This window comes from Oncorhynchus nerka, linkage group LG18 (genome assembly GCF_034236695.1).
Source record: "Oncorhynchus nerka isolate Pitt River linkage group LG18, Oner_Uvic_2.0, whole genome shotgun sequence".
Taxonomy (NCBI): domain Eukaryota; kingdom Metazoa; phylum Chordata; class Actinopteri; order Salmoniformes; family Salmonidae; genus Oncorhynchus; species Oncorhynchus nerka.
The window spans coordinates 32,074,304-32,101,083 of record NC_088413.1 but is presented as its reverse complement, the minus strand read 5'-3'; the positions used below and the strand labels follow the sequence as shown (position 1 = coordinate 32,101,083).

The 26,780-nt window shown below is 43.1% G+C and overlaps 1 protein-coding gene across 1 annotated transcript; it reads left to right on the top strand.

Annotated features, from left to right (window-relative positions):
* The first annotated feature begins 236 nt into the window (after positions 1 to 236).
* On the top strand, positions 237 to 26,780 carry LOC135561613 (uncharacterized). The gene is made up of 11 exons (XM_065003333.1): positions 237 to 726; positions 1,111 to 1,241; positions 2,171 to 3,352; positions 5,594 to 5,755; positions 10,681 to 10,948; positions 11,351 to 11,481; positions 11,674 to 11,850; positions 15,476 to 15,622; positions 18,270 to 18,381; positions 18,599 to 18,708; positions 24,416 to 26,780. Exons 1-11 carry the CDS (start codon positions 441 to 443, stop codon positions 25,331 to 25,333), a joined length of 3,624 nt encoding a protein of 1,207 aa, XP_064859405.1. The 5' UTR covers positions 237 to 440; the 3' UTR covers positions 25,334 to 26,780.

The following is a 26,780-nucleotide window of genomic DNA, read 5'->3' as shown; positions in this document are numbered from 1 at the left end:
CACATACTTATAAAACTTAGTTTTTTCGCATACTACTACGGGTATTCGGACACGGCTACTGTTCCTTCTAAACAAGTCTGCTCTCAGCTTGAGAGAATGGTCATAGGATATGTTATGTGTAATATAATGTAATAAGCATTACCGTGTTTCAAACAACAACGCGCATTACTTTTCCGTTTAACAAAACCCTTTGAGATACAGTATGACGCCAACCAATGAGATCCTTTCTATTCAGTGTAAACGGAAGTGAACAGTGACCAAGAACGATTTCCCCGTTAGCGTTTTTATTGTTGTTATTTAGACGTTTATTAACACACTGGAACGTAAAATATGACTAATTTACTTGCACAACATAACATACGTACCTAAGGTAGTGTTTAAATCACGTTGGAGACAGGATTTGATTGATAGCTAGCTAGCTGGCTGCTAACCAGCTAAAAATGGCTAACGTGAACAGTATGGTTTTTCACACTCAAATAGCCTCCATCATGGAGGTGCTAGCGAATGCAGCCGTGGCAGAGATCTGTAAAGTCGTAGACGACGACTATGCAGTGTTTCGTTTGGAAATAACTCAGAGCCAGAAAGAGAATAGGGCATTGCGGAGGAAACTACAGCTACTAGAATTGAAGGTGTCACGGGAGCGCGCAGAGAGGACATTGCGAGAGCGCGTCCTCGCCATTTCCAGTAGTGTCAAGATCCTCGACCGATACAGAGGAATGACAAGAGGTACATTTTTCAGAAGGCCGAGGCTGCGCGGCCTAGCTCAGTGCCTGTCACCCGTTCTGCACGTGTTCAGATGTATTACCCAGAACTGAGCCTTGGACAGTTTTTCGATAGCTTAGTAATCAGGGCAATTATTGCATACTATCTTGCACAAAGACATAATATCATATTTTAACCAGATTCTTAATTTACTGCATTTCCTATTATTAGCTCAATGAAAACAATTTGATGCATAACATAATTCAGTCAATCAATAAATTGTATGAAGTGATGAGAAGTGTTACCTTACACCCTTGCCAATTCTAGACCGTGTCAGTGGTGTACAATATAGTGTTGAACATTGACAGTAGCTAACCTAACCACCTCTTTCCCCCCAATCACTCTCAGGCGAAGGACATCTCACTGGAGGCCACAGGAGCTTTGTGAAGCCAACGGGACACAATATATGGAGAGATGACCAACCAATCACTGTTGATGAGGGGAATGGAACCTCATCCCAGCACGTTATCGTGATGGAGGTTAGTGTGTTGCATGATAGTGTTGCATAAAACATTACAGTTACTTTATTGTTTATTTCAGAAAGGCTCGCCTCATCCTTCATATGATGTGGGAATGCCCTGTAGTTAAATGCTTCTAGGACAAAGTTCATTTCGAAGTGCCTGAATGTAAATATTGAATGCGTTGCATCTACTGAACGATGATAGCGCCTTGAATCTCTCAATCAATAAGAGATTATTACTGCTGTCAGGCAGTGCTGCTGCAAAAAAAATAAAGGAAAACACATTAAAAAAATTAAATGATATATATTTACCCAAAAATATATGGTGGATTGGAAATGATGCAGACAATTACATTAATGGAAGCCACAATCTATCTGCAACATTAAAGCTAATCTACCACCTTATATAAATAAAAAAACATAAATACCTTATTTATATAAGTATTCAGACCCTTTGCTATGATACTCAAAATTGAGATCAGGTGCATCCTGTTTCCATTGATCATCCTTAAGATGTTTCTACAACTTGATTGGAGTCCACCTGTGGTATATTCAATTGATTGGACATGATCTGGAAAGACACACACCTGTCTATATAAGGTCCCATAGTTGACAGTGCACGTCAACCTCTTTGGACCCGTGAAGACGTCTAAATGGGATGGGGGAGTTGGTGGTGCAGGACCACCTCTTTATGTTTCTCTCTTCTTTACACCAATTTTATTATTTACACAATTCTGTGTGATCAATATGATAATTTCTCTGTATGTTTTTCTTTGGCAGCCTACGGATACATGCTGTATGATCTGTGTAAATTGACATTAATATTGTACCCCCCCCCCAAAAAAGACAAAACATATACAAAGTTGGTTAAAAAAAAAGACTTCCTTACGACATTGTTATCCAATTCCACTCATGTACCGTTAATAACCTCCACTCTTCTTGTGTCAGTCTGCAGATGCAGAGGCTGCAGGTCCTGGGGTCAAGCAGGAGAAGACTGAAGGAGAGGAGGAACCATGGCACAGCCGTAACATCCAGACTGGCGCTCCCCCTGTAGCCACGGAGGACCCCACCACTGCCACCGTGCTACCCATGACCCGATGCAGCATCACGGAGGTCAGTGGAACGCCAAACGCCATCCTCAAGTCAGAGACAGACACCAAGACTTTAACGGGGCTGGGCTGTCCTGCTCCTCACTCAGAATATTTCCAGTACGGTAACCCGAGGACGGTTCTGTCCCATCAGGACTCAGGTGACACGTTACAGACTGGCAATGATCCGTCCTGTTCATACACAACAGAGATGATACCTGGTGACATGCCTGTGGGCTTAGATACACAGACTAATCCAATGAGAGGGAACTGGAACCAGTACAGTAGTAGTGTATACTCTGGACGGTGCCTAGATAAGAAAGGGGAGGGTCTGGTCGTAGATGAGATGACTGTGAAAGTGGAGGGCGACGTTCCTGTGACATGGAATGCAGACGAGACTCACTTCGGAGAAGGACACTCGCATGGCAGCTCCAGTGACTTCTTAGACTACAGGGAAAGCTTAGAGACAAATTTAAATGTCTCGACCCACTCCCCTTTACACCCAGTGTCCATGTCGATGGGGCCTTCCGATTCACAAGGCTGCATCCTTTTAGATCAAGTATTGAACTCAAACAACCAAACGGCCAAGGTGTGGGGAGAGGGAGCAACAACAGGCGGTAAAGAGAAGCAGTTCTTTTGCATGTTCTGTAACAAAGGCTTCAGCTGCCCACAGAAGGTCGAGATCCACCAGAGGGTCCACACAGGGGTGAAACCCTTCAGCTGTACCCAGTGTCATATGCGCTTTGCCCATGCTGGCAACCTGAAGAGGCACCAGCGGTTCCACACAGGGGTAAAACCCTTCAAATGTACCCAGTGTCACATGCGCTTCACCCAGGCTGGTGACCTGAAGAGGCACGAGAGGGTCCACACAGGGGAGAAACCCTACAGCTGCCCCCAGTGTGAGAAGAGGTTCTCCCGTCAGGACCAGCTGAAGATGCACTTGAAAGTCCACACGGGAGAGAAGCCATTTGCCTGTACACACTGTGGGAAGAGGTTCTCAGAGAGGACATACCTCAGGATGCACCAGCAAAAACACCATTCAACTCTATAACATAGAAAGTAACCATTCCACTCGATAGCTTCTGACATTTATTTAGATCAAACCCTGCATTAAAGACTAAGATGAATGGTCATTGTTGTCAGCAGAAAAGATCCATACATACATTTGGAATAAAGAGAGTAACAGATTTCAGTGTTGAATATTCCTGGGTAGAATTTTGCATCCCGTCATTGTGTGACATACACTGCTCAAAAAAATAAAGGGAACACTTAAACAACACAATGTAACTCCAAGTCAATCACACTTCTGTGAAATCAAACTGTCCACTTAGGAAGCAACACTGATTGACAATAAATTTCACATGCTGTTGTGCAAATGGAATAGACAACAGGTGGAAATGATAGGCAATTAGCAAGACACCTCCAATAAAGGAGTGGTTCTGCAGGTGGGGACCACAGACCACTTCTCAGTTCCTATTCTTCCTGGCTGATGTTTTGGTCACTTTTGAATGCTGGCAGCGTTTTCACTCTAGTGGTAGCATGAGACGGAGTCTACAAGCCACACAAGTGGCTCAGGTAGTGCAGCTCATCCAGGATGGCACATCAATGCGAGCTGTGGCAAGAAGGTTTGCTGTGTCTGTCAGCGTAGTGTCCAGAGCATGGAGGCGCTACCAGAAGACAGGCCAGTACATCAGGAGACGTGGAGGAGGCCATAGGAGGGTAACAACCCAGCAGCAGGACCGCTACCTCCACCTTTGTGCAAGGAGGAGCAGGAGGAGCACTGCCAGAGCCCTGCAAAATGACCTCCAGCAGGCCACAAATGTGCATGTGTCTGCTCAAACGGTCAGAAACAGACTCCATGAGGGTGGTATGAGGGCCCGACGTCCACAGGTGGGGGTTGTGCTTACAGCCCAACACCATGCAGGACGTTTTTTGCCAGAGAACACCAAGATTGGCAAATTCGCCACTGGCACCCTGTGCTCTTCACAGATGAAAGCAGGTTCACACTGAGCACATGTGACAGACGTGACAGTCTGGATACGCTGTGGAGAACGTTCTGCTGCCTGCAACATCCTCCAGCATGACTGGTTTGGCGGTGGGTCAGTCATGGTGTGGGGTGGCATTTCTTTGGGGGGCCGCACAGCCCTCCATGTGCTCGCCAGAGGTAGCCTGACTGCCATTAGGTACCGAGATGAGATCCTCATATCCCTTGTGAGACCATATGCTGGTGCGGTTGGCCCTGGGTTCCTCCTAATGCAAGAAAATGCTAGACCTCATGTGGCTGGAGTGTGTCAGCAGTTCCTGCAAGAGGAAGGCATTGATGCTATGGACTGGCCCGCCCATTCCCCAGACCTGAATCCAATTGAGCACATCTGGGACATCATGTCTCGCTCCATCGACAAACACAGACGGTCCAGGAGTTGGCGGATGCTTTACTCCAGGTCTGGGAGACCATCCGCCACCTCATCAGGAGCATGCCCAGGCGTTGTAGGGAGGTCATACAGGCACGTGGAGGCCACACACACTACTGAGCCTCATTTTGACTTGTTTTAAGGACATTACATCAAAGTTGGATCAGCCTGTAGTGTGGTTTTCCACTTTAATTTTGAGTGTGACTCCAAATCCAGACCTCCATGGGTTGATAAATTTGATTTCCATTGATAAGTTTTGTGTGATGTTGTCAACACATTCAACTATGTAAAGAAAAAAGTATTTAATAAGAATATTTCATTCATTCAGATCTAGGATGTGTTATTTTAGTGTTCCCTTTATTTTTTTGAGCAGTGTATAAGGCATAAATAAGCCTACGAAAGTCTGTAACATATTGTGGTTGTATTTTGTAGGCTATATGATGTTCACACATTTTCCCAAGACACTTTTAATGAGAAAATTCAAATTATATTCATCAACTTCATGCAGATTTGTAGTTGAGACATGTGTATGTGTGGTTTTCATATGGTGTGTTTAAAACTTGTTTGTTTAATAAACACGAAATGGGACTTTTCATTCCAAGACTTTTATTGAGAGTCTCTTTAGAATACATCACATCTGATCTCTAACAAACACCTACTGTACACATCAAAATAGTTAAGTCAGGCTTATCTGAGATGATAAATCATATTTATGTCCACCATAATGGGTTTAACAACAATGAAGTTATTCTATAACTACAGTATTGGACTCATGTAGTGGGGAAGCGTAAACACTCCATGTTGAAAGTGTGTTTATTATCTCTGTGTACGTACCTGAGGGAGTGTATGTCTGTATCACCTGTCTCTTCCAGGAGGAGGGTCCAGAGGTGCTGCTGGTGAAGGAGGATGGTTGTGAGGAGAGTCTGGGGAACCCTAAGGGGACCAAGGTCATGGAGGACAACCAGACGACACCTCCTTCTGAACCCACAGAGGAACCAGCTGAACAGCACAGGACCAAACACAGTCTCACTGAGGTGAGCCCACTGTGAACTACTGTCTGAATGGTATTAGGTCAGAGCCTGTATCCACAAAGCCTCTCAGAGTAGGAGTGCTGTTCTAGGATCAGTTTTGCCTTTTAGATCATAATAATAACACTATGTGTTTATTTATTTGACAGGTGGGGACCTGGTCCTCGATCAGCACTTTTACTCTGAGCCGCTTTGTGGATACGGGCCCATGCCTTGATTAATTTTGTCTTAAATTAAATGGGTTTCTATTCTATCTATTTTCTATTGTTCAACTCCACTGATGGCTTTATCACAACAAAATGCTGGGTTATTGCGAATGCCCACACTGTGGTCTTGGCACATGAGCTCCAGCTGGCAGATACAATGCAGGTAGGATTATTATGGATAAGTGTGAGATTCTTTTTATTTTTCAAACGGCAGCCAATCGTCAATCATCATTTCACCAGAATAAGACCTTTGATATTTAATTGAAAATAGCATCAAGCTCACCGTGCATTTACATTTTTTTTTTTACCTTTAGGCAAGTCAGTTAAGAACAAATTCTTATTTACAACAGTGGGTTAACTGCCTTGTTCAGGGGCAGAGTGACAGATTTTTACCTTGTCAGCTCGATAAACTGCATGCTTTCTCGAGCCGTAGTGAGAATACCAGACAACATATCGTGTTTTTCGTGTCCTCCAAGTTCACTTATATGATATGATGGTTATTATATCAATATTTGGGGTTCCACCGCCATTTGTCGCAGAATACATTTTAACGACACAAAAAGGTCCCTCCTTGTCTAGCCTATTTTGTTATGTTGACATTTGGAGAGTTTACCGCCAGATTTGCTGTTTCCATCAGGCCTGTTTTGACATTTATTATCCAATGTATTTTTCTCACATAAAAAGGTTGGATGGAATCCTGGTTACACACAAAGTTGGATGCATTTAAACTGATGTACTTCACTGTGTTCATCAATGCAATAATGACCAAAACATGCTCAAGTCAAGCCCCTCAACTGTTTCTGTTATGCAAAATCCCAGAGCACACATGTGTTATGGGATCGTTACAAACAGTCCTTGACCTCAAGCTGTTTGCAGAAAATGGCATGAAGGCTTCAGGTCTTGTGATGACTGGGGTGAAATATTAAACATGAACAAATGCAACCCTGTACTTGATATTCCAGACTGACTGGTCTCTACAAACTGAGGAGTGTATGTCCTTTTAACTTCGGTTTAGGAGGGTAATTATTGCAAGAGATGTAGACTCGGACACTATCGAAAAAGAGGAATAATTGCAAAAAAAATATATATATATGGTGAAAAGATGAAAACAAAACGCTTCCCCATCAAGCCATCATCAGTGTAAATCAGAGGCATCAAACTCATTCCATGGAGGGCCTAGTGCCCTCAAATTCAACTCTGAACCTTGAAGACAGTGCCACTGCACTTTTTAATTGATCCCCTCGAATCAGAGACTGATTTAGACCTGGGACATCAGGTGTGTGCAATTAATTATCAGGTTAAACAGAAAACCAGCAGGCTCCAGACCTCGTAGGGTAAGAGCTGAGTACCTCTGGCCTAGTGTATGTTGGTTTTTGTTTTTTCCTTTCAATTAGGTGTGGGGAGTTCTTTACTAATTAGTGACCTTACTTCATCAATCAAGTACAAGGGAGGAGCGAAAACCCACAGACACTTGGCCCTCCGTTGAATGAGTTTGATTCGCGACTTAAATGATCGGCACACACACCTCTGACTTCGATTTCAAGGATAATTGCATGTGTCACATGATCAAGAAAGAAAATACATTAAATCAGTACCTTATACAATAGAATGCATGAACTAATACATTGTGTATATAAGCAGACAGAGAAACATAATCAAGTATTGCTTTTAGAAATACCATGTGAACCTTTCCTCAGAATAAATAACACAGGGTTGTAGAAAAACAGAATATAGAGTAGGGAGCTTGAAAGAAAACACTAGATGGGGGTATCAAGCTCCAGTAAAACTTAAGGAAAACACTTCAATAACGATTCTTCGTTCATGCCTGATAGGTGGAGAGTTTTTAGAACATCCACCTGTATTCTGTCTGGAGAACACTCAGTTCAAGATTACCACCCCTATGTGAACAATTTATCTTGGGTGACCGGCCTTTGAGAAATGACGTGCTATTGGGGATTTAGGGTAATTTCTCCTTACACAACTCCTGTGTTCTATAATACGTGTTCTGTTTATTGGTTTGGCCCATGTGAGGAACTGTTTCATAGTGTATTGTTTACCAGTGGCAGAGCTACTGAATTTGCTCAGTTTAATACAGGAGTCCCTATATGCCGCACACCCACTGCAGGGGTAGAAACCGGTAACCTCGTTCATTTTCTACTCTATTCTTGTTAACACAGTCTTCTTTTGAAACAAGTCTTCTCTGAGCTTGAAAGATACTGATCATAAGAGATTCTATGTGTAATGTAATAGGCAGTACCATTTTTTTTTAACACTGCATACCTTTTTCATTTAACCACTCCCTTTGTTCTATTACACCAACCAATAAGATCACTTCTCTTAAGTAAAGCAGAGACCAATGGATTAATAAGAACAGTTGTAAAAAATAATTTAAAAAATGGTATGAGTTGAGGAAGGGAAAGACACCTGTATAAGATCCAGGAAAAGGTGGGGGCAGGGAGGTCCTCAGGTCCAGAGAGAAGGGACAAAGATGTAATCACAAGGCTGAGACTCATCAGGCTCAACAGCACTTTTAAATTAGTAGGGAAACATCCAACTGGGAAGTTAAATCACAGGCAGAGGGAGATGGAGACAGTGGAACACATTCTATTACAGTGACATTGATATGGAAGGGAAAGGGACAGTTTCTTAAGGAATAATGGTATTGAGGAGCCACGTTTTATTGAACTGTTAAGAAAATGTTAATGTGATATTGTATTGAATTAAAAAATCAAATCAAATCAAATTTTATTTGTCACATACACATGGTTAGCAGATGTTAATGCGAGTGTAGCGAAATGCTTGTGCTTCTAGTTCTGACAATGCAGTAATAGCCAACAAGTAATCTAGCTAACAATTCCAAAACTAATACCTTATACACATAAGTGTAAAGGGATAAAGAATATGTACATAAAGATATGAATGAGTGATGGCACAGAGCGGCATAGGCAAGATGCAATAGATGGTATCGAGTACAGTATATACATATGAGATGAGTATGTAAACAAAGTGGCATAGTTTAAAGTGGCTAGTGATACATGTATTACATAAAGATGCAGTAGATGATATAGAGTACAGTATACATATGAGATAAATAACGTAGGGTATGTAAACATTATATTAAGTAGCATTGTTTAAAGTGCCTAGTGATACATTTTACATCAATTCCCATCAATTCCCATTATTAAAGTGGCTGGAGTTGAGTCAGTGTGTTGGCAGCAGCCACTCAATGTTAGTGGTGGCTGTTTAACAGTCTGATGGCCTTGAGATAGAAGCTATTTTTCAGTCTCTCGGTCCCAGCTTTGATGCACCTGTACTGACCTCGCCTTCTGGACGATAGCGGGGTGAACAGGCAGTGGCTCGGGTGGTTGTTGTCCTTGATGATCTTTATGGCCTTCCTGTGACATCGGGTGGTGTAGGTGTCCTGGAGGGCAGGTAGTTTGCCCCCGGTGATGCGTTGTGCAGACCTCACTACCCTCTGGAGAGCCTTACGGTTGTGGGCAGAGCAGTTGCCGTACCAGGCGGTGATACAGCCCGACAGGATGCTCTCGATTGTGCATCTGTAGAAGTTTGTGAGTGCTTTTGGTGACAAGCCAAATTTCTTTAGCCTCCTGAGGTTGAAGAGGCGCCTCCTTCACGATGCTGTCTGTGTGGGTGGACCAATGCAGTTTGTCTGTGATGTGTACGCCGAGGAACTTAAAACTTACTACCCTCTCCACTACTGTTCCATCGATGTGGATAGGGGGGTGTTCCCTCTGCTGTTTCCTGAAGTCCACAATCATCTCCTTAGTTTTGTTGACTATGAGTGTCAGGTTATTTTCCTGACACCACACTCCGAGGGCCCTTACCTCCTCCCTGTAGGCTGTCTCGTCGTTGTTGGTAATCAAGACTACCACTGTTGTGTCGTCCGCAAACTTGATGATTGAGTTGGAGGCGTGCGTGGCCACGCAGGTCGTGGGTGAACAGGGAGTACAGGAGAGGGCTCAGAACGCACCCTTCTGGGGCCCCAGTGTTGAGGATCAGCGGGGTGGAGATGTTGTTACCTACCCTCACCACCTGGGGGCAGCCCGTCAGGAAGTCCAGTACCCAGTTGCACAGGGCGGGGTCGAGACCCAGGGTCTCGAGCTTGATGATGAGTTTGGAGGGTACTATGGTGTTAAATGCTGAGCTGTAGTCGATGAACAGCATTCTCACATAGGCATTCCTCTTGTCCAGATGGGTTAGGACAGAGTGCAGTGTGGTTGAGATTGCATCGTCTGTGGACCTATTTGGGCGGTAAGCAAATTGGAGTGGGTCTAGTGTGTCAGGTAGGGTGGAGGTGATATGGTCCTTGACTAGTCTCTCAAAGCACTTCATGATGACGGAAGTGAGTGCTAATTATATATTTCGTTTCCTTAGGGAGAAGGTTTTAATTGGGTAGGGTTAAACTTTAAACCTTCCCTATCTCTGATCCACACTCCAGACGGTGGCGGAAATGCATCATTAAAGTTGGTTGTCAACCGCCATTTGAAAACCACTGAAGAAGAATCGTAAACGGAAGGGAACAGTAACAATTTTCAAGTTAGCGGTTTTTGTTGTTATTTAGACGTTTATTAACACCCTGGAACTCAATATGCCCCATTGAACTCCACAGCATCGCCTACTTACCCCATATAGTGTTTAATTCGCGTTTGAAACAGGACTTGGTTGATAGATGTTATCTAGGTAACGCGGACGTTGACTAGCTAGCTGCTAACAATGGCTAACTGTATGGCTTTTCACACGCAAATAGCCTCCATCATGGAGGTGTTAGCGAATGCAGCCGTGGCAGAAGTCTGTAAACTCGTAGACGACGACTATGCAGTGTTTCGTTTGGAAATAACTCAAAGCCAGAAAGAAAACAGGTCATTGCGGAGGAAACTACAGCTACTGGAACTGAAGGTGGCACGGGACCGCGTCCTCACCAGTCGCCCCAGTAGTGTCAAGATCCTCGACCAGTGCAGAGGAATGACAAGCGGTACATTTTGCAGAAGGTGGAGGCTGCGGGCCGGTCTCCCCGTTCACATCTGCGCATGTGTAACTTTAGATGTATTAACCACATATGGCTGGTTAACCAGAATTCGGTCTTGATCATTATTTGGATATTAGGCAATACTTCTGATTACTTAGCTAACTTGCAGAAAGACACTATCATATTCTAACCATTCTTGATTTACTGCATTTCCCATTATTTGCTCACTGATTATGTTCCATGCATTATATTGTTTTCAATCTATAAATATTATATCAATAAGCTATGGGAAGTGTTATCTTACATCCTTGCCAATTCTAGACAGTGTCAAAACTGTCAATAGTGTACAATATACCGTTGCGCATTGACAGTACCTAACCACCTCTTTCCCCCCAATCGCTATCTCAGGTGAAGGACATCTTACTGGAGGCCACGGGAGCTTTGTGAAGCCAGCAGGACACAATACATGGAGAGATGACCAACCAATCACTGTTGATGAGGGGAGTGGAACCTCAACCCAGCACGTTATTGTGATAGAGGTTAGTGTAATAGTATTACGTCAGAAAATAAAATGTGGACAGTTTATTTCATAAAGGCTCCCCTCAGCTATTTACTTGCTTACATGGACATACTTATTTATCTGCCATAGGGGAGCTTGTGAGACTTGCTTATGACATTGTTATCCAATTCTACTCATGTACTGGTAATAACCTCCCCTCTTCTTATGTCAGTCTGCAGATGCAGAGGCTGCAAGTTCTGGGGTCAAGCAGGAGAGGTCTGTAGGAGAGGAGGACCCAAGACACAGCAAAGACATCCAGACTGGAGTGTCTGGAAAGCACCTTGTAGCCACCAAGGACCTTGCCACCACCACCGTGCCCCAGGCCTGGACCCAACCCAGCATCACAGAGGTCAGTGGAACGCCGAAGGCTGCCCTCAAGTCAGAGATGGACACCGAGATATTAATTGTAACACAAAGGCTCTTACACACAGAATCTGACCACAGATCAGACCCAGAGAGACTGGGCTGTCCTCCTGCTCCCAGCTCAGAGTATTTACCGGTATTTCACCAGAGCCAGAAGACGGTTCATTCCCGTGGAGATGGTGATGCGTTAGACACTGGTGGTGATGATCCGTCTTGTTCTTACACTACAGAGATGGACCCTGGCAACATAACCTTGGGTTTAGAGACACAGACTGATCTGTCCAGAGGGGACTGGAACCGGTACAGTAGTAGTGTATACTCTGAAGGGTGCCTAGATAAGAAAGGGGAGGTTATAGTGGTAGATGAAGTGACTGTGAAAGTGGAGGGTGATGCTTCTCCCATATGGAATGCAGATAGTCACCTAGGAGACGGACACTCACAGGGCAGAGATTTCTTAGATTACAGGGGAAGCTTAGAGACAAATCTAAATGTTGCCTCCCACTCCCCTTTACACACATTCAGGGATCGCAATCCTGCGTCCACATTGATGGCACCTTTCGCTTTACACAGCCATGTCCTTTCCGATCAGGTATTGAACTCAAACGACAGGGCTAGAGTCCCGGCTCAGGGAGTGGGAGCCACATCAGGCAATGGTAAAGAGAAACGGTTCCTCTGCATGTTCTGTAACAAAGGATTCAGCTGCCCCCAAAAGCTAGAGATCCACCAGAGGGTCCACACAGGGGTAAAACCCTTCAGCTGTACCCAGTGTCATATGCACTTTTCTGTGGCTGGAAACCTGAAGAGGCACCAGAGGGTCCATACAGGGGTGAAACCCTTCAGCTGTACCCAGTGTCAAATGCACTTTGCTCAGGCTGGTGACCTGAAGAGGCACGAGAGGGTCCACACAGGGGAGAAACCCTTCAGCTGCCCCCAGTGTGAGAAGAGGTTCTCCCGTCAGCACCAGCTGAAGATGCACCTGAAGGTCCACACGGGTGAGAGGTCGTTTGCCTGTACACACTGCAGGAAGAGGTTCTCAGAGAGGAGCTACCTCAGGATACACCAGCAGAAAAACCATTCCACTCAATAACATAGAAAGTAACCATTCCATTTAATAGCTTCTGACGAAGATGCATTTATTGTTATCAGCTAAAAAGACCCACAGATGCATTTGGAATAACAAGAGTAACAGATTTCAGTATATATTGCAATAAGGCATAAAATGCATTTGTAAAGTATTCTGACCCCTTGACTTTTTCCACATTTTGTTACTTATTCTAAAATGGATTAAATCAAAACTAATCTATACACAATAATGCATAATGACAAAGCGAAAACAGGTTTAGAATTTTTTGCAAATGTATTGTCAGGCCTTTATGGTAGAGTGGCCAGGCAGAAGCCACTCCTCAGTAAAAGGCACATGACAAACCGCTTGGAGTTTGCCGAAAAGGCACCTAAAGACTCTCAGACCATGAGAAACAAGATTCTCTGGTCTGATGAAACCAAGATTGAACTCTTTGGCCTGAATGCCAAGCGTCACGTCTGGGGGAAACCTGTCACCATCCTAACGGTGAACCATGGTAGTGGCAGCATCATTCTGTGGGGATGTTTTTCAGCCATCAGGATCAAGAAAGATGAACGGAGCAAAGTACAGAGAGATCCTTGATGAAAAACTGCTCCAGAGCGCCCAGGACCTCGAACTGGGGTGACGGTTCACCTTCCAACAGAACAATGACCCTAAGCACACAGCCAAGACAACACAGGAGTGGCTTTGGGACAAGTCTCTGAATGTCCTTGAGTGGCCCAGCCAGAGCCCGGACTGGAATCTGATCAAACATCTCCTGAGAGACCAGGAAATAGCTGTGCAGCGATGCTCCCCATCCAACCTGACAGAGCTTGAGAGAATCTGTAGAGAGAAATGGGAGAAACTCCCCAAATACAGGTGTGCCAAGCCTGTACCTTCATACCCAAGAAGACTCGAGGCTGTAATCACTGCCAAAGGTGCTTCAACAAAGTACTGAGTAAAAGGTCTGAATACTTATGTAAATGTGATATGAGGGGTTTTTATATCAAGTTTGCAAGAAATGTAAAAAAATAAATAAAAAGGGTTTGTTTTGTAATTATGGTGTATTGTGTAGATTGAGGGGAAAAACAATTGAATCCATTTTAGAACAGGGCTGTAGCGTAATAAAATGTGGAAAAAGTGAAGGGGTCTGAATACTTTCTGAATGCACTGTAAGCCTAAAGTCTGTTTCAAATTGTGTTTGTACTGTATAGGCTATATGATGTTCATGAAAGCATATTACATTACTTAAATTCAACTGCTAAATTTTTTCCCAAGACACTTTTTTAATGAGAAAATGAATGCAGTTCATCAAGTTCATGCTGATTTGTTTTTTTTTAGACGTATGTGTTTTCATATGTTGTATTTAACTTGTTTGTTTAATAAACACAAAAATGGGACTTTTCATTCTGACATTCATTGAGATTCCCTTTAATACAAATCAGATCTGATCTCACCCTATTCTGCTTTTAAATCACTAGTTAACAGTCAGTCATAATTATTGCTAAACCCCACCTATTTCTACAATTTCTCTTAATTTCTTATTTTAAATCTAACCATAATACTAACCTCATGCCTAAACTTAAATTAAGACCAAAAAGCAAATGTTTAATTTTCATTCATTTTTATGGTTAATTGTGACTGTGTTAACTATTAATGACAAATATACACTTACTAAATATACCTACACTAACACCTACTGTACATGTCAAAATTGTTTAGTCAGGTTTGTCTGATGACTTGACTTATCATAGCTGACATCTTTACCCACAACATATTTATGTCCACCATGATGGGTTTAACAGCAATGAAGTCATTATGTAACTACAGTATAGGACTCAAACGTAGTGGGGATGGATAAACACTCGATGTTGGAAGTGTGTTTATCTGTGTACGCACCTGAATTTTTGATTCAAACGGGAAACTGGAAAGTGACAAACCGAGCAGCGTTGCAGTTCTTGACACAAACTGGTGCGCCTGGCACCTACTACCACACCCCTTTCATAGGCACTTTCACCCTCTGAATGGCACACATACACAATCCATGTCTCCGTTGTCTCAAAGCATAAAATGACTTATTTAACACTGATTGAAAGTGACGTCAATAAGGGATCAGACTTGACCAGGTGAAAAAGCTATGATCTCTTTTTGACGTCACATGTTAAATACACTTCTAATCAGTATAGATGAAGTGGAGGAGACAAGTTAAAGACTCTTTAGTACACATCACATCCGATCTCCCCCTATTCGCATACACCTGACTGCTTTATAACCAATATACACTTACTAAATATACCTACACATACCCACACACAAACAAACACCTACTTTACACGTCAAAATAGTTCAGTCAGATTTGTCTGATGGTGACTTTTGACTATTTCCCCACAACATATTTATGTCCACCATGATGGGTTTAACAACAATGAAGTCATTCTGTAACTACAGTAGGACTCAAACGTAGTGGGGATGGATATACACTGTGTTTATTATCTGTGTGTACCTACCTGAGGAGTGTATGTCTGTGTAATCTGTGTCACCTCTCTTCAAGGAGGATGAGGAGGTACTGCTGGTGAAGGAGGAGGGCCTGGGGAACCCTGAGGAGACCATGGTCATAGAGGACAACCAGACTACACCACCTCCTGAACCCACAGAGGAACCAGCTGAGCAGCACAGGACCACACACAGTCTCACTGAGGTGAGCCCACTGTGAACTACTGTCTGAATTATATTTGGTCAGGGTCCGTATTCACAAAGCTTTTTTATTTTTTAATTAACAATGATTTATTTCAAACGTTAGGATTTCCGTTAGGAAAATGTGGCACCGGACAATGTAACCGGGAAGATTTATTTACCGTCCATTTGAGAAAATTACCGGACCCATATGCCGTGGGTGCATAACCCATTAATATCCACCCACGTTGCTCAGAAAGACATAAATCACATTTAGATTATGGTAATGCATCTTAACAGAACATGCAACTCGTGTAATGAAGCAGCCAAGAAAACAACATTTTCAAACATTTGCCAAAATGCAATTCGTGGGAAAACACCATTGCTAATATGGTTAGGATTGTGGCGTCTGGACAATAAAAGAAAGTTGATATGAAAACCAATAGAAAAGGAGAGAAAAGGCATAGTGGTGGGTCCAATAAGAAAAGAAAATGCAAAATAAATGAGCCAAAATGATATATACTGAACCAAAATATAAAATGCAACATCTAAAGTGTTGCTCCCATTTTTCATTAGCTAAAATAAATGATTCCAGAAATGTTCCATACGCACAAAATTAGTTTACATCCCTGTTAGTGAGCATTTCTCCTTTGCCAATATAATCCATCCACCTGACAGGTGTGGCATATCAAGAAGCTGATTAAACAGCATGACCACTACACAGGTTCGCATTGTGCTGGGGACAATAAAAGGCCATTCTAAAATGTGCCGTTTTGTCACACAACACAATGCCACAGATGTTTTGAGGGAGCGTGCAATTGGAATTGACAGGTTAAGTCGCTCTGGATAAGAGCGTCTGCTAAATGACTTAAATGTAATGTAATGTTCTAAATTAACCTTATAAGCCACTCCCCTTGCTTTGGGTGAGTAAGATGTTAAATGTATTTCTCCATCCCAATCTTTTAACATTTCTTCCATGTCTTGTCCCATTAAATGAGTTTCTTGCAACAGGGCCATGACCAATGTTCCCTCAAAAAGAATTGGGCACTGAGCAAATTTCAGGTCTGCTGAGTGCAAGCTTGAGCATTAAAAATTCTGTGCAATTTCCAGCATGCCGGAACACTGAGGCTGTACCTGCTTTATGGTACAGTTTAACAGTGGCCTTGTAGGCTACTGTGGCTATTTGATCATAATGTAGACCTACCAGAGTGGCCTACCATCAAAAACAATGGAGAAAATGCATCCCATAACATTTTAACATGTTAATAGCTATTCTATCATTCAGTCTACAGTAGCAGCCAACGTGTGGTGTTCAATGCCTACATTCCATGAGAAAAACATGCAGGGCCTGACATTAACCTGTCTATCCACTTGTCCTTCAGACAAGGAGGTGACTGAAAATGTTGTGTTTGATGCAAGAAACCACTTTACAAAATAAAAAGCATTATTATTCCCATACCATTATTACAGAGAATCACACAAACGATGCTACCCTCTGCCTATTGTCTACTTAGCTTATTAGGGCTCCCGAGTGGCGCAGCGGTCTAAGTGACTGCATCTCAGTGCTAGAGGCATCACTACAGACCCTGGCTCGATTCCAGGCTGTATCACAACCGACCGTGATTGGAGTCCCATAGGGCGGCCCACATTTGGCCCAGTGTCGTCCGGATTAGTCTCGGGGAGCTGCCCTGGCAGCCTCGGGAAGCTGCTGGACATGCAGCTGAGGGAACATTAGCTATGACACATTTGAATTTATTTAGGTAATTAAATATTTGTTTCCTTTTAATGCGATGTGCCATAAACTTCACATTCCATGAAATGATGTTCAATTCAGAAAATGAATTCTGTGTATTGGCCATGGAAAAAAATATATATAAGTCGCTCTGGATAAGAGCGTCTGCTAAATGACTTAAATGTAATGTAAATGTACACATCTAAAAAATGTATGGCTGTAGTACCATAGGATGAACCATAGAGTGGGCTCTCATGCCGCGTTAAAACAACTCGGAACTGGGAACTCGGAAATCTCAGACTTCCGATTTAAGTGCGTCCGGTCATCCAACCCGGAATTCCAACTCGGGTCTCTTTCTAGAGCTTCGACTTTCCGACCTGAATATCACCGATGTCATGATTTGACCTCATATTTTTTCGAGTTCCCAATTGTTTTGAATGTGGCATCAGAGTCGGAGTGATCTAGGATCATTTTTTCCTTTAAGATAATAATGAATAAGATTAGTTGGAAAGATCCTAGATCAGCACTCCTACTCTAAGACTCTTTGTGAATAAGGACCCAGGTCTTGATTTATTTTGTATTAAGTGTGGTACCATGCCTTTGAATTATCAAACCATTAAAGGGAAGTTAGAGGTAATTTTGTGAACCAGTGCTAACTAGCTTAGCGGCAAACACTGGAAGTCTTCCAGTACAGCTAGCAAGCTAGTTAGCATTGGTTTGCTGAATTACCTCTTAACTGCCTGCATACTGGACACAGAGACAATAATGGTATCCACGAGTTCATCTGATTCATCTCTTTAAAGAGTGTCATGTAATCAAGTCAACGAACATGTTTGCATAGTACTCATGGCAATCCCTCAGTGCTCAATCAGAAGATTCTCCATAGCAGGGTGCTCATATCAGATTTCTTGATCCAACATCCTCTCACTATCTCTTACAGTCAGTAGACATGGAGAATGGGAAGCCTGATCTGTTGATAGTCAAAGTGGAGACAATAGAAGACGAACCAGAGAGCATTGATCTGCTGAGTGGACTAAAAATGGGGGAGCAAGGTAAGAGAGAAATACATATAGCCTACACACAGTACAGATCTTCAATGGGAATAGTGATGCATCTGGTTATTATTTTCTTCATTTATAAAATACAATCAATACAACTTATGTTCACACACATCATTTATGTACTTGACCAGGACATTGACTCAAACTCCATATTTAGAGTTTTCTCTGCCATATTTGTAAATGTCTATTTTGTAACTTCTTCCTGCAGGTGGTTGGCTGGAGCCTAACAAGGGAGACTGGGCAGCCATCTTGGAATCCCAGACGGGCACAGCCAAGGGCCCAGGGGACCATATCACTGAGCAGGGCGAGATAGTGGAGGTCAGTGGATGGTACAGCGTCCTCAACTCTGGGCTGGGGAACAACACTATTAGCCACAACCCCAAAAAATATTCCTAGTAGTCTACACACAATACCCCATAATGCCAAAGTGAAAACAGGTTTTTAGAAATCTTTGTAAATTTAATACAAATAAAAAACAGATACCTTCTTTATATAAGTATTCAAACCCTTTGCTATTAGACTCGAAATTGAGCTCAGGTGCATTCTGTTTCCATTAACTTCTCTAGGGTAGGAATTTTGGATGAAAAGCGTGCCCAAATTAAACTGCCTTGTTACTCAGGCCCAGAAAATTGGACATGCATATTGGTAGATTTGGATAGAAAACTCTCTAAAGTTTCCAAAACTGTTAAAATGGTGTCTGTGAGTGTAACAGAACTGATTTAGCAGGCGAAAACCTGAGAAAAATCCATTCAGGAAGTAGGATTATTTGTTGTGGTTGTAGTTTTCTATTCAATGCCATTACAGTATCCATTGACTTAGGACTCAAATTGTAGTTCCTATGCCTTCCACTAGATGTCAAGAGTCTTTAGAAATTTCAGTTTCAGGCATGTATTCTGAAAAATGATGGAGTAAGAGCAGTCTGAATGAGTGGACCCTGCTGTGTCACAGAGCTTTTTCATGCGAGTGACCGAGAGAGTGACTTTCTTGTTTACCTTTTATATTGACGACGTTATCGTCTGGTTGAAATATTATCGATTATTTAGGATAAAAACAACATGAGGATTGAATATAAACATCGGTTGACATGTTTCTATGAACTTTACGGATACAATTTGGATTTTTTTGTCTGCCTGTTGTGACTGCGTTTGAGCCTGTGGATTACTGAAGAAAACGCACGAACAAAACTGAGGTTTTTGGATATAAAGAGAGACTTTATTGAACAAAAGGAACATTTATTGAATAAATGAATGTCTTCTGAGTGCAACCATATGAAGATCATCAATGGTAAGTGATTCATTTTTATCTCTATTTCTGACTTGTGTAACTGTTCTTCTTGGCTGGTTACTGTTTGTAATGATTTGTCTGCTGGGCGATGTTCTCAAATAATCGTAAGGTATGCTTTCGCCGTAAAGCATTTTTAAAATCTGACACTGTGGTTGGATTCACAAGAAGTTAATCTTTAAACCTATGTAAAATAGTTGTATATTTTCTGAATTTTTATAATGAGTATTTCTGTATTTGAATTTGGCGCTCTGCAATCTCACTGGATGTTGGCCAGGTGGGACGCTAGCGTCCACATACCCTAGAGAGGTTTTAATCATCCTTGATGTTTCTACTTCATTGGAGTCCACATGTGTTAAATTCAATTGATTGGACATGATTTGGAAAGGCACACATCTGTCTATATAAGGTACCACAGTGGACAGTGCATGTCAGAGCAAAAACCAAGCCATGAGGTCGAAGGAATTATCCGTAGAGCTCCAAGACCGGAATGTGTCGAGGCGCAGATCTGGGAAAGGGTATCAAAACATTTCTGCAGCATTGAATTTCACCAAGAACACAGAGGCCTCCATCATTCTTAAATGCAAGATGTTTGGAACCACCAAGACCCTTCCTAGAGCTGGCCTCCCGGCCAAACAATAATCGGGGGAGAAGGGCCTTGGTCTGGGAGGTGACCAAGAGCCCTATGGTTACTCTGACAGAGTTCTAGAGTTCCTCTGTGGAGATGAGAGAACCTTCCAGAAGGACAACCATCTCTGCAGCACTCCACCAATCAGGCCTTTATGGTAGAGTGGCCAGACAGAAGCCACTCCTCAGTAAAAGGCACATGACAGCCCGCTTGGAGTTTGCCAAAAAGGCACCTAAAGACTCTGACCATAAGAAACAAGATTCTCTGGTCTGATGAAACCAAGATTGAACTCTTTGGCCTAAATGCCAAGAGTCACGTTTGGAGGAAACCTGGCACCATCCCTACGGTGAAGCATGGTGGTGGCAGCATCATTCTGTGGGGATGTTTTTCAGCGGCAGTGACTGGGAGACTAGTCAGGATTGAGAGAAAGATGAACAGAGCAAAGTACAGAGAGATCCTCGATGAAAACCTGCTCCAGAGCGCTCAGGACCTCAGACTGGGTCGACAGTTCACCTTCCAACAGGACAACGACCCTAAGCACACAGCCAAGGCAACGCAGGAGTGGCTTCGGGACAAGTCTCTGAATGTCCTTGAGTGGCCCAGCCAGAGCCCGGACTTGAACCCGATCTAAAATAGCTGTGCAGCGACGCTCCCCATCCAACCTGACCGAGCTTGAGAGGATCTGCAGAGAAGAATGGGAGAAACTCCCCAAATACAGGTGTGCCAAGCTTGAAGCATCATACCCAAGAGGCTGTAATCGCTGCCAACGGTGCTTCAACAAAGTACTGAGTAAAGGGTCTGAATACTTAGGTAAATGTGATATTTCAGTTTTTTAAATAAATTAACAAAAATGTCTTAACCTGTTTTTGCTTTGTCATTATGGGGTCTTGTGTGTAGATTGATGAGGGAAAAAAAACATGTTAGAATAAGGCTGTAACCTAACTATGTGGAAAAAGTCAAGGGATCTGAATACTTTCCGAAGGCACTGAGTTCCCTACTGGTTATATCCGTTCAGTCTTACCTACTGTTGATGTCGGAAGTTTACATACACTTAGGTTGGAGTCATTAAAACTCGTTTTTCAACCACTCCACAAATTTCTTGTGAACAAACTATAGTTTTGGCAAGTCGGTTAGGTCATCTACTTTGTGCATGACACAAGTCATTTTCCCAACAGTTGTTTACAGTCAGATTATTTCACTTATAATTCACTGTATCACAATTCCAGTGGGTCAGAAGTTTACATACACTAAGTTGGCTAGAGATGAACGTACTTTGGTGCGAAAAGTGCAAATCAATCCCAGAACAACAGCAAAGGACCTTGTGAAGATGCTGGAGGAAACAGGCACAAAATAATATATATCCACAGTCAAACAAGCCCTATATCAACATAACCTAAAAGGCCGCTCGGCAAGGAAGAAGCCACTGCTACAAAACCGCCATAAAAAAAGCCAGACTACAGTTTGCAACTGCACATGGGCACAAAGATCGTACTTTTTGGAGAAATGTCCTCTGGTCTGATGAAACAAAAATAAAACTTTTTGGCCATAATGACCATCCTTACATTTGGAGGAAAAAGGGGGAGGCTTGCAAGCTGAAGAACACCATCCCAACCGTGAAGCACAGGGGTGGCAGCATCATGTTGTGGTGGTGCTTTGCTGCAAGAGGAACTGGTGCACTTCACAAAATAGATGGCATCATGAGGATGGAAAATTATGTGGATATATTGAAGCAACATCTCAAGACATCAGTCAGGAAGTTAAAGCTTGGTCGCAAATGGGTCTTCCAAATGGACAATGAACCCAAGCATACTTCCAAAGTTGTGGCAAAATGGCTAAAGGACAACAAAGTCCAGTCATTAGAGTGGCCATCACAAAGCCCTGACCTCAATCCCATAGAAAATTTGTGTGCAGAACTGATAAAGCGTGTGCGAGCAAGGAGGCCTACAAACCTGACTTAGTTACACCAGCTCTGTCAGGAGGAATGGGACAAAATTCACCCAACTTATGGTGGAAAGCTTGTGTAAGGATACCTGAAATGTTTGACCCAAGTTAAACGCTGAAATAAATCGTTCTCTACTATTATTCTGACATTTAACATTCTTAAAATAAAGTGGTGATCCTGACTGACCTAAAACAGGGAATTTTTACGAGGATTATATGTCAGGAATTGTAAACAACTGAGTTTAAATGTATTTGGCTAAGGTGTATGTAAACTTCCGACTTCAACTGTACCTACACGTATAGTACTACAGTATTTTATATTATAGTTAACTGTGCATACTACAGGAATTACTACAGTAAAGTCAACAAAAACACTACAGTGTATACTATAGTATTTATTACTATACTATAGTACTTTTTCATGTGGGGGATCAGGATGAGACATAGATTTGGTCCGCGGGGACGGGGAGGTGTCCGCATGCAGCTGGAGAGAACAGACTTGGCTTGCTCCTTCCTGCTCCTATAGTTGAGAATGAGCCCCAACAGGTGCTGCCTTCAGCCTGCCTTCTATAGGATCTATCAACTGGAACATGGATCCTGGGACAACACAGACACTCCCTGGTCTTTGTCCTCCTCACACTCTCCTAATGTTATACCAGATCTCAAACAATGCCAGTGCCTCAACACTAAATGGCTACACAAGTCCATAGACAAATGACAGTAGTAGAGACGTAAATCAGTAAAGGTGACAGCGCCAAAGACAAGCACCTCCCGTGTTCATTCTGTGAGAAAGCTTTCAGTTTCCCCAAACAGGTGGAGATCCACCAGAATACACACGGGGGAGAACCGTTCAGCTGCCACCTGTGCGGGGACAGTCTTTCCGACTTGTTCAACCTGGAGAGGCACCAGAGGGCCCACACGGGAGAAACCCCACAGCTGCCCCCAATCTGAGAATAGGTTCCCCCATCAACACCAGCTGAAGATGCACCTGAAGGTCCACACTGGAGAGAGACCGTTTGCCTGTACTCACTGCAGGAAGAGTTTCTCAAAGAGGAGCTACCTCAGGATACACCAGCAGAAAATGCACACGGCCCATGTATAGAGTATAGTGACATGTAATGTAGTACTAGTTAGTTAATTCTGTCATTTTGGATGTAGAGGGAACTGGATCAGAGGAACTGAGGAAAGAATGAGTGTGATTAGGCAGAGTAGATGATAAGGTGATGGTTGTTGTGATGGTGTCTGTAAAAATGATTCACTAATGAAAGTGACACTGTGTCCCTATAGGTTTATACCTTTATAATGGTGAAATGATCGTGCAGTCAAAAACGTGAGATATTTAGATATATTTTCTCACTGAGGTTAGAATAATACTTTGAAATTGGGAAAATTATAATACCCTTTTAGTGTAAGAGCTGTTTTGGTGGGATAGAGTTTTGGCCCTGCCTGGTGACAGCACCAGGTGGTAAATTAGTGTATAGACCAATAAGAGAGCGCCAAACCTCTCTGCCAACAACAGCTAGTTTTCCCCTCACCACTCCCAGACAGTCCTAGTTCAATTCTTGCTTGAGAAATTGCTCTTTGCTAAGAAGCTATTTTTGACCTTTTGAAAACAATCACAGTAAGGTACTTAGTTGTTAACCAGAAATGATTAGATACTGAGATAAAAACAGCTGCATTGGACCTTTAATTAATGTTCACTGGACATAAAGTAGTGACGCTGTGTGTAATGTCATGTTGAACCTTTTCCAAACTATTCCAAAATTAATTTTATCAAAGAGAAGTTACCAGATTTACAGGAAGTGTTACCATAGTGAATTAAGTTATTCTACTTCACATGTATCGTTTTGTGTGATAAAAGTACAACATTATGTGAGTGTATGACCATTTTGTTGAATTTAAATACAAAATTGACTCGGTTATTTTTGTATTATTGCCGGGACTGAGTTTCTCTTATCTCAGTCGAACCAAAACATTTTACTTAATTCTTGAATCAACACGTGGACATTTTTTTTATAGTAAACTTGAATGGGTCAATATTGTTAGGTCCTTAAATCACAGTGTTAAAGATAGGTTTGACTGTGGTTAACATTTTATAATATCATGTTTCTGTGTGTACAGCAAAGAGTTTCTTATATAAACATTTATGTTCTTCTGTTCAATTTGTGTTTACAGTCTGCAGTCCATGAGGACCTGCTGATGTCCGGTGTTGCTGACGGGAGAGACTGGACCTCTGTAGCGGCTGGTCACAAACCCTGGCCCCGGATCAGGACCCTGGATCAGGAGCTGTCACTGTTCCTTCCCGAGTCGCAACTAGGACCAAACCAAGAGGGACAGAGACTCCACCACCACACAGAACACAACCAGTGGACAGGTGGACTGAATAACCTCAGTCCTGGTGGTCATCAGAGAGACAGAGGATCCAGTCTGCAGCCCAGAACCTTCTCTTCACAGTCTCAGTGCAGGGATGAAGCAGGGCCTGGGGCTGATAGAGATAGACCCTCCTGTTCCTATGATACAAACACCACAGTATCCATGATGAACAGAGCAGGTCACCCTGGGCGTCAGCCTTCACAGAGCGTGGTGGGAGACCCCCCTGGTGGTGGTCTTTCAGGAAGTCTGTCTTCAGGGTCTCATCTAATGCCTGGTGACTGGGTTCATAGAAAGCCTGGGTCTAGCCTTCCTCAGCTACCTCATGGTTACCCCACAAATACAGACAGGGTCAGGATGGATGTTCACCACGAGAAGTACCTAGCCTATAACACAGCACACAATCCCAACAACATTCAAACAATGGCTAGAGGTCAAGGAGGGAGCGCAAAGACTAACCACCTGAGGGCGGTGGCTCCTGCTTCTACCGCCTCTGGTGTCATTGGGTCACAACGTGGGAGGCCGAGCATTAGGACGGACGCCGACAAGCCGTACGCCTGCCTCACCTGTGGGAAGCGTTTCGCTGAGGCAAACTATGTGAAGAAGCACCAGACTGTTCACACCAAGGAGAGGCCCTTTAAGTGTAAGCTGTGTTACAAGAGCTTCTCCTTCCAGAATAACCTTATCAGACACAGGAGTGTCCACAATGGGAAGAAATCATAGAAGTGTATGAGTTTTAAGCAGGGGATATCTGGGAACCATTGTTTAGCTGACATACACTACATGACCAGTATGTGGACACCCCTTCAAATTGGGGACAGGTGTTTACAATCGAGCACACAGGACATGCAATCTCCAAAGACAAACATTGGCAGTAGAATGGCCCATACTGAAGTCTCAGTGACCTTCAACATGGCACCATCATAGGATGCCTCGGTTCCAAGAAGTCAGTTCATCACGTTTCTGCCCTACTAGAGCTGCCCCGGTCAACTGTAAGTGCTGTGATTGTGAAGTGGAAATGTCTAGGAGCAACAGCGCAGCCACGAAGTAGTAGGCCACACAAGCTCACAGAACGGGACTGGCGAGTGCTGAAGATCGTAGCTCATAAAAATTGTCTGTCCTCTGTTGCAACACTCACTACCGAGTTCCAGACTGCCTCTGTAAGGAAGAACGTCGGCACAAAAACTGTTTGTCGGGAGCTTCATGATATGGGTTTCCATGGCTGAGCGTGGAAATGCGTTCTCTGGAGTGATGAATCTGGCAGTCCAATGGATGAATCTGGGTTTTGCAGATGCAGGGAGAACGCTACCTGCCCGAATGCATAGTGCCCACTGTAAAGTTTGGTGGAGGGGGAATAATGGTCTGGGGCTGTTTATGGTTTGGGCTCCTTAGTTCCAGTGAAGGGAAATCTTAACGCTACAGCATGCAATGACATTGTAGACAATTATGTGCTTTGTGGCAACAGTTTGTGGAAGGCTCTTTCCTGTTTCAGCATTACAATGCCCCTGTGCACAAAGCGAGGTCCATACAGAAATGTTTTGTCAAGATCGGTGTGGAAGAACTTGACAGGCCTGTACAGATCCCTGACCTCAACCCCTTAGAACACCTTTGGGATGAATTGGAACACCGATTGTGAGCCAGGCCTAAACACCAAACATAGATACAGGACCTCACTAATGCTTTTGTGGCTGAATGGAAGAAAGTCCCTGCAGCAATGTCCCAACATCTAGTGGAAAAGCCTTCCCAGGAGAGTGGAGGCTGTTATAGCAGCAAAGGGGGGGACCAACTCCATATTAATGCCCATGATTTTGGATTGAGATGTTCAACGAGTAGGTGTCCACATACTTTTGGTCATGTAGTGTATTATAGTTATGTGTAGTGTATTGGGGTAAGAGTTTTTTTTTAATTTACTGGGTCCCTCGTTTGAGCCTCTGGGTACACTCATATTCTTACATGATACAGACTTGTTTGGTGTGCTGGCATAGCCAAAACACTGTCATTGAAGTGTAACACAACATGTCCCCTCTGAATTTGGTTTTGCCTATGTTCTATTCAAAACAAATATAATGTCTCCCCCCCCAACATTATTCGGCATAATCAGGTGGTACCTGTTCCTTTATGTACTAAAAAATAGGTGATCAAATCTGTTAATAAATGAGAAATCATGTTG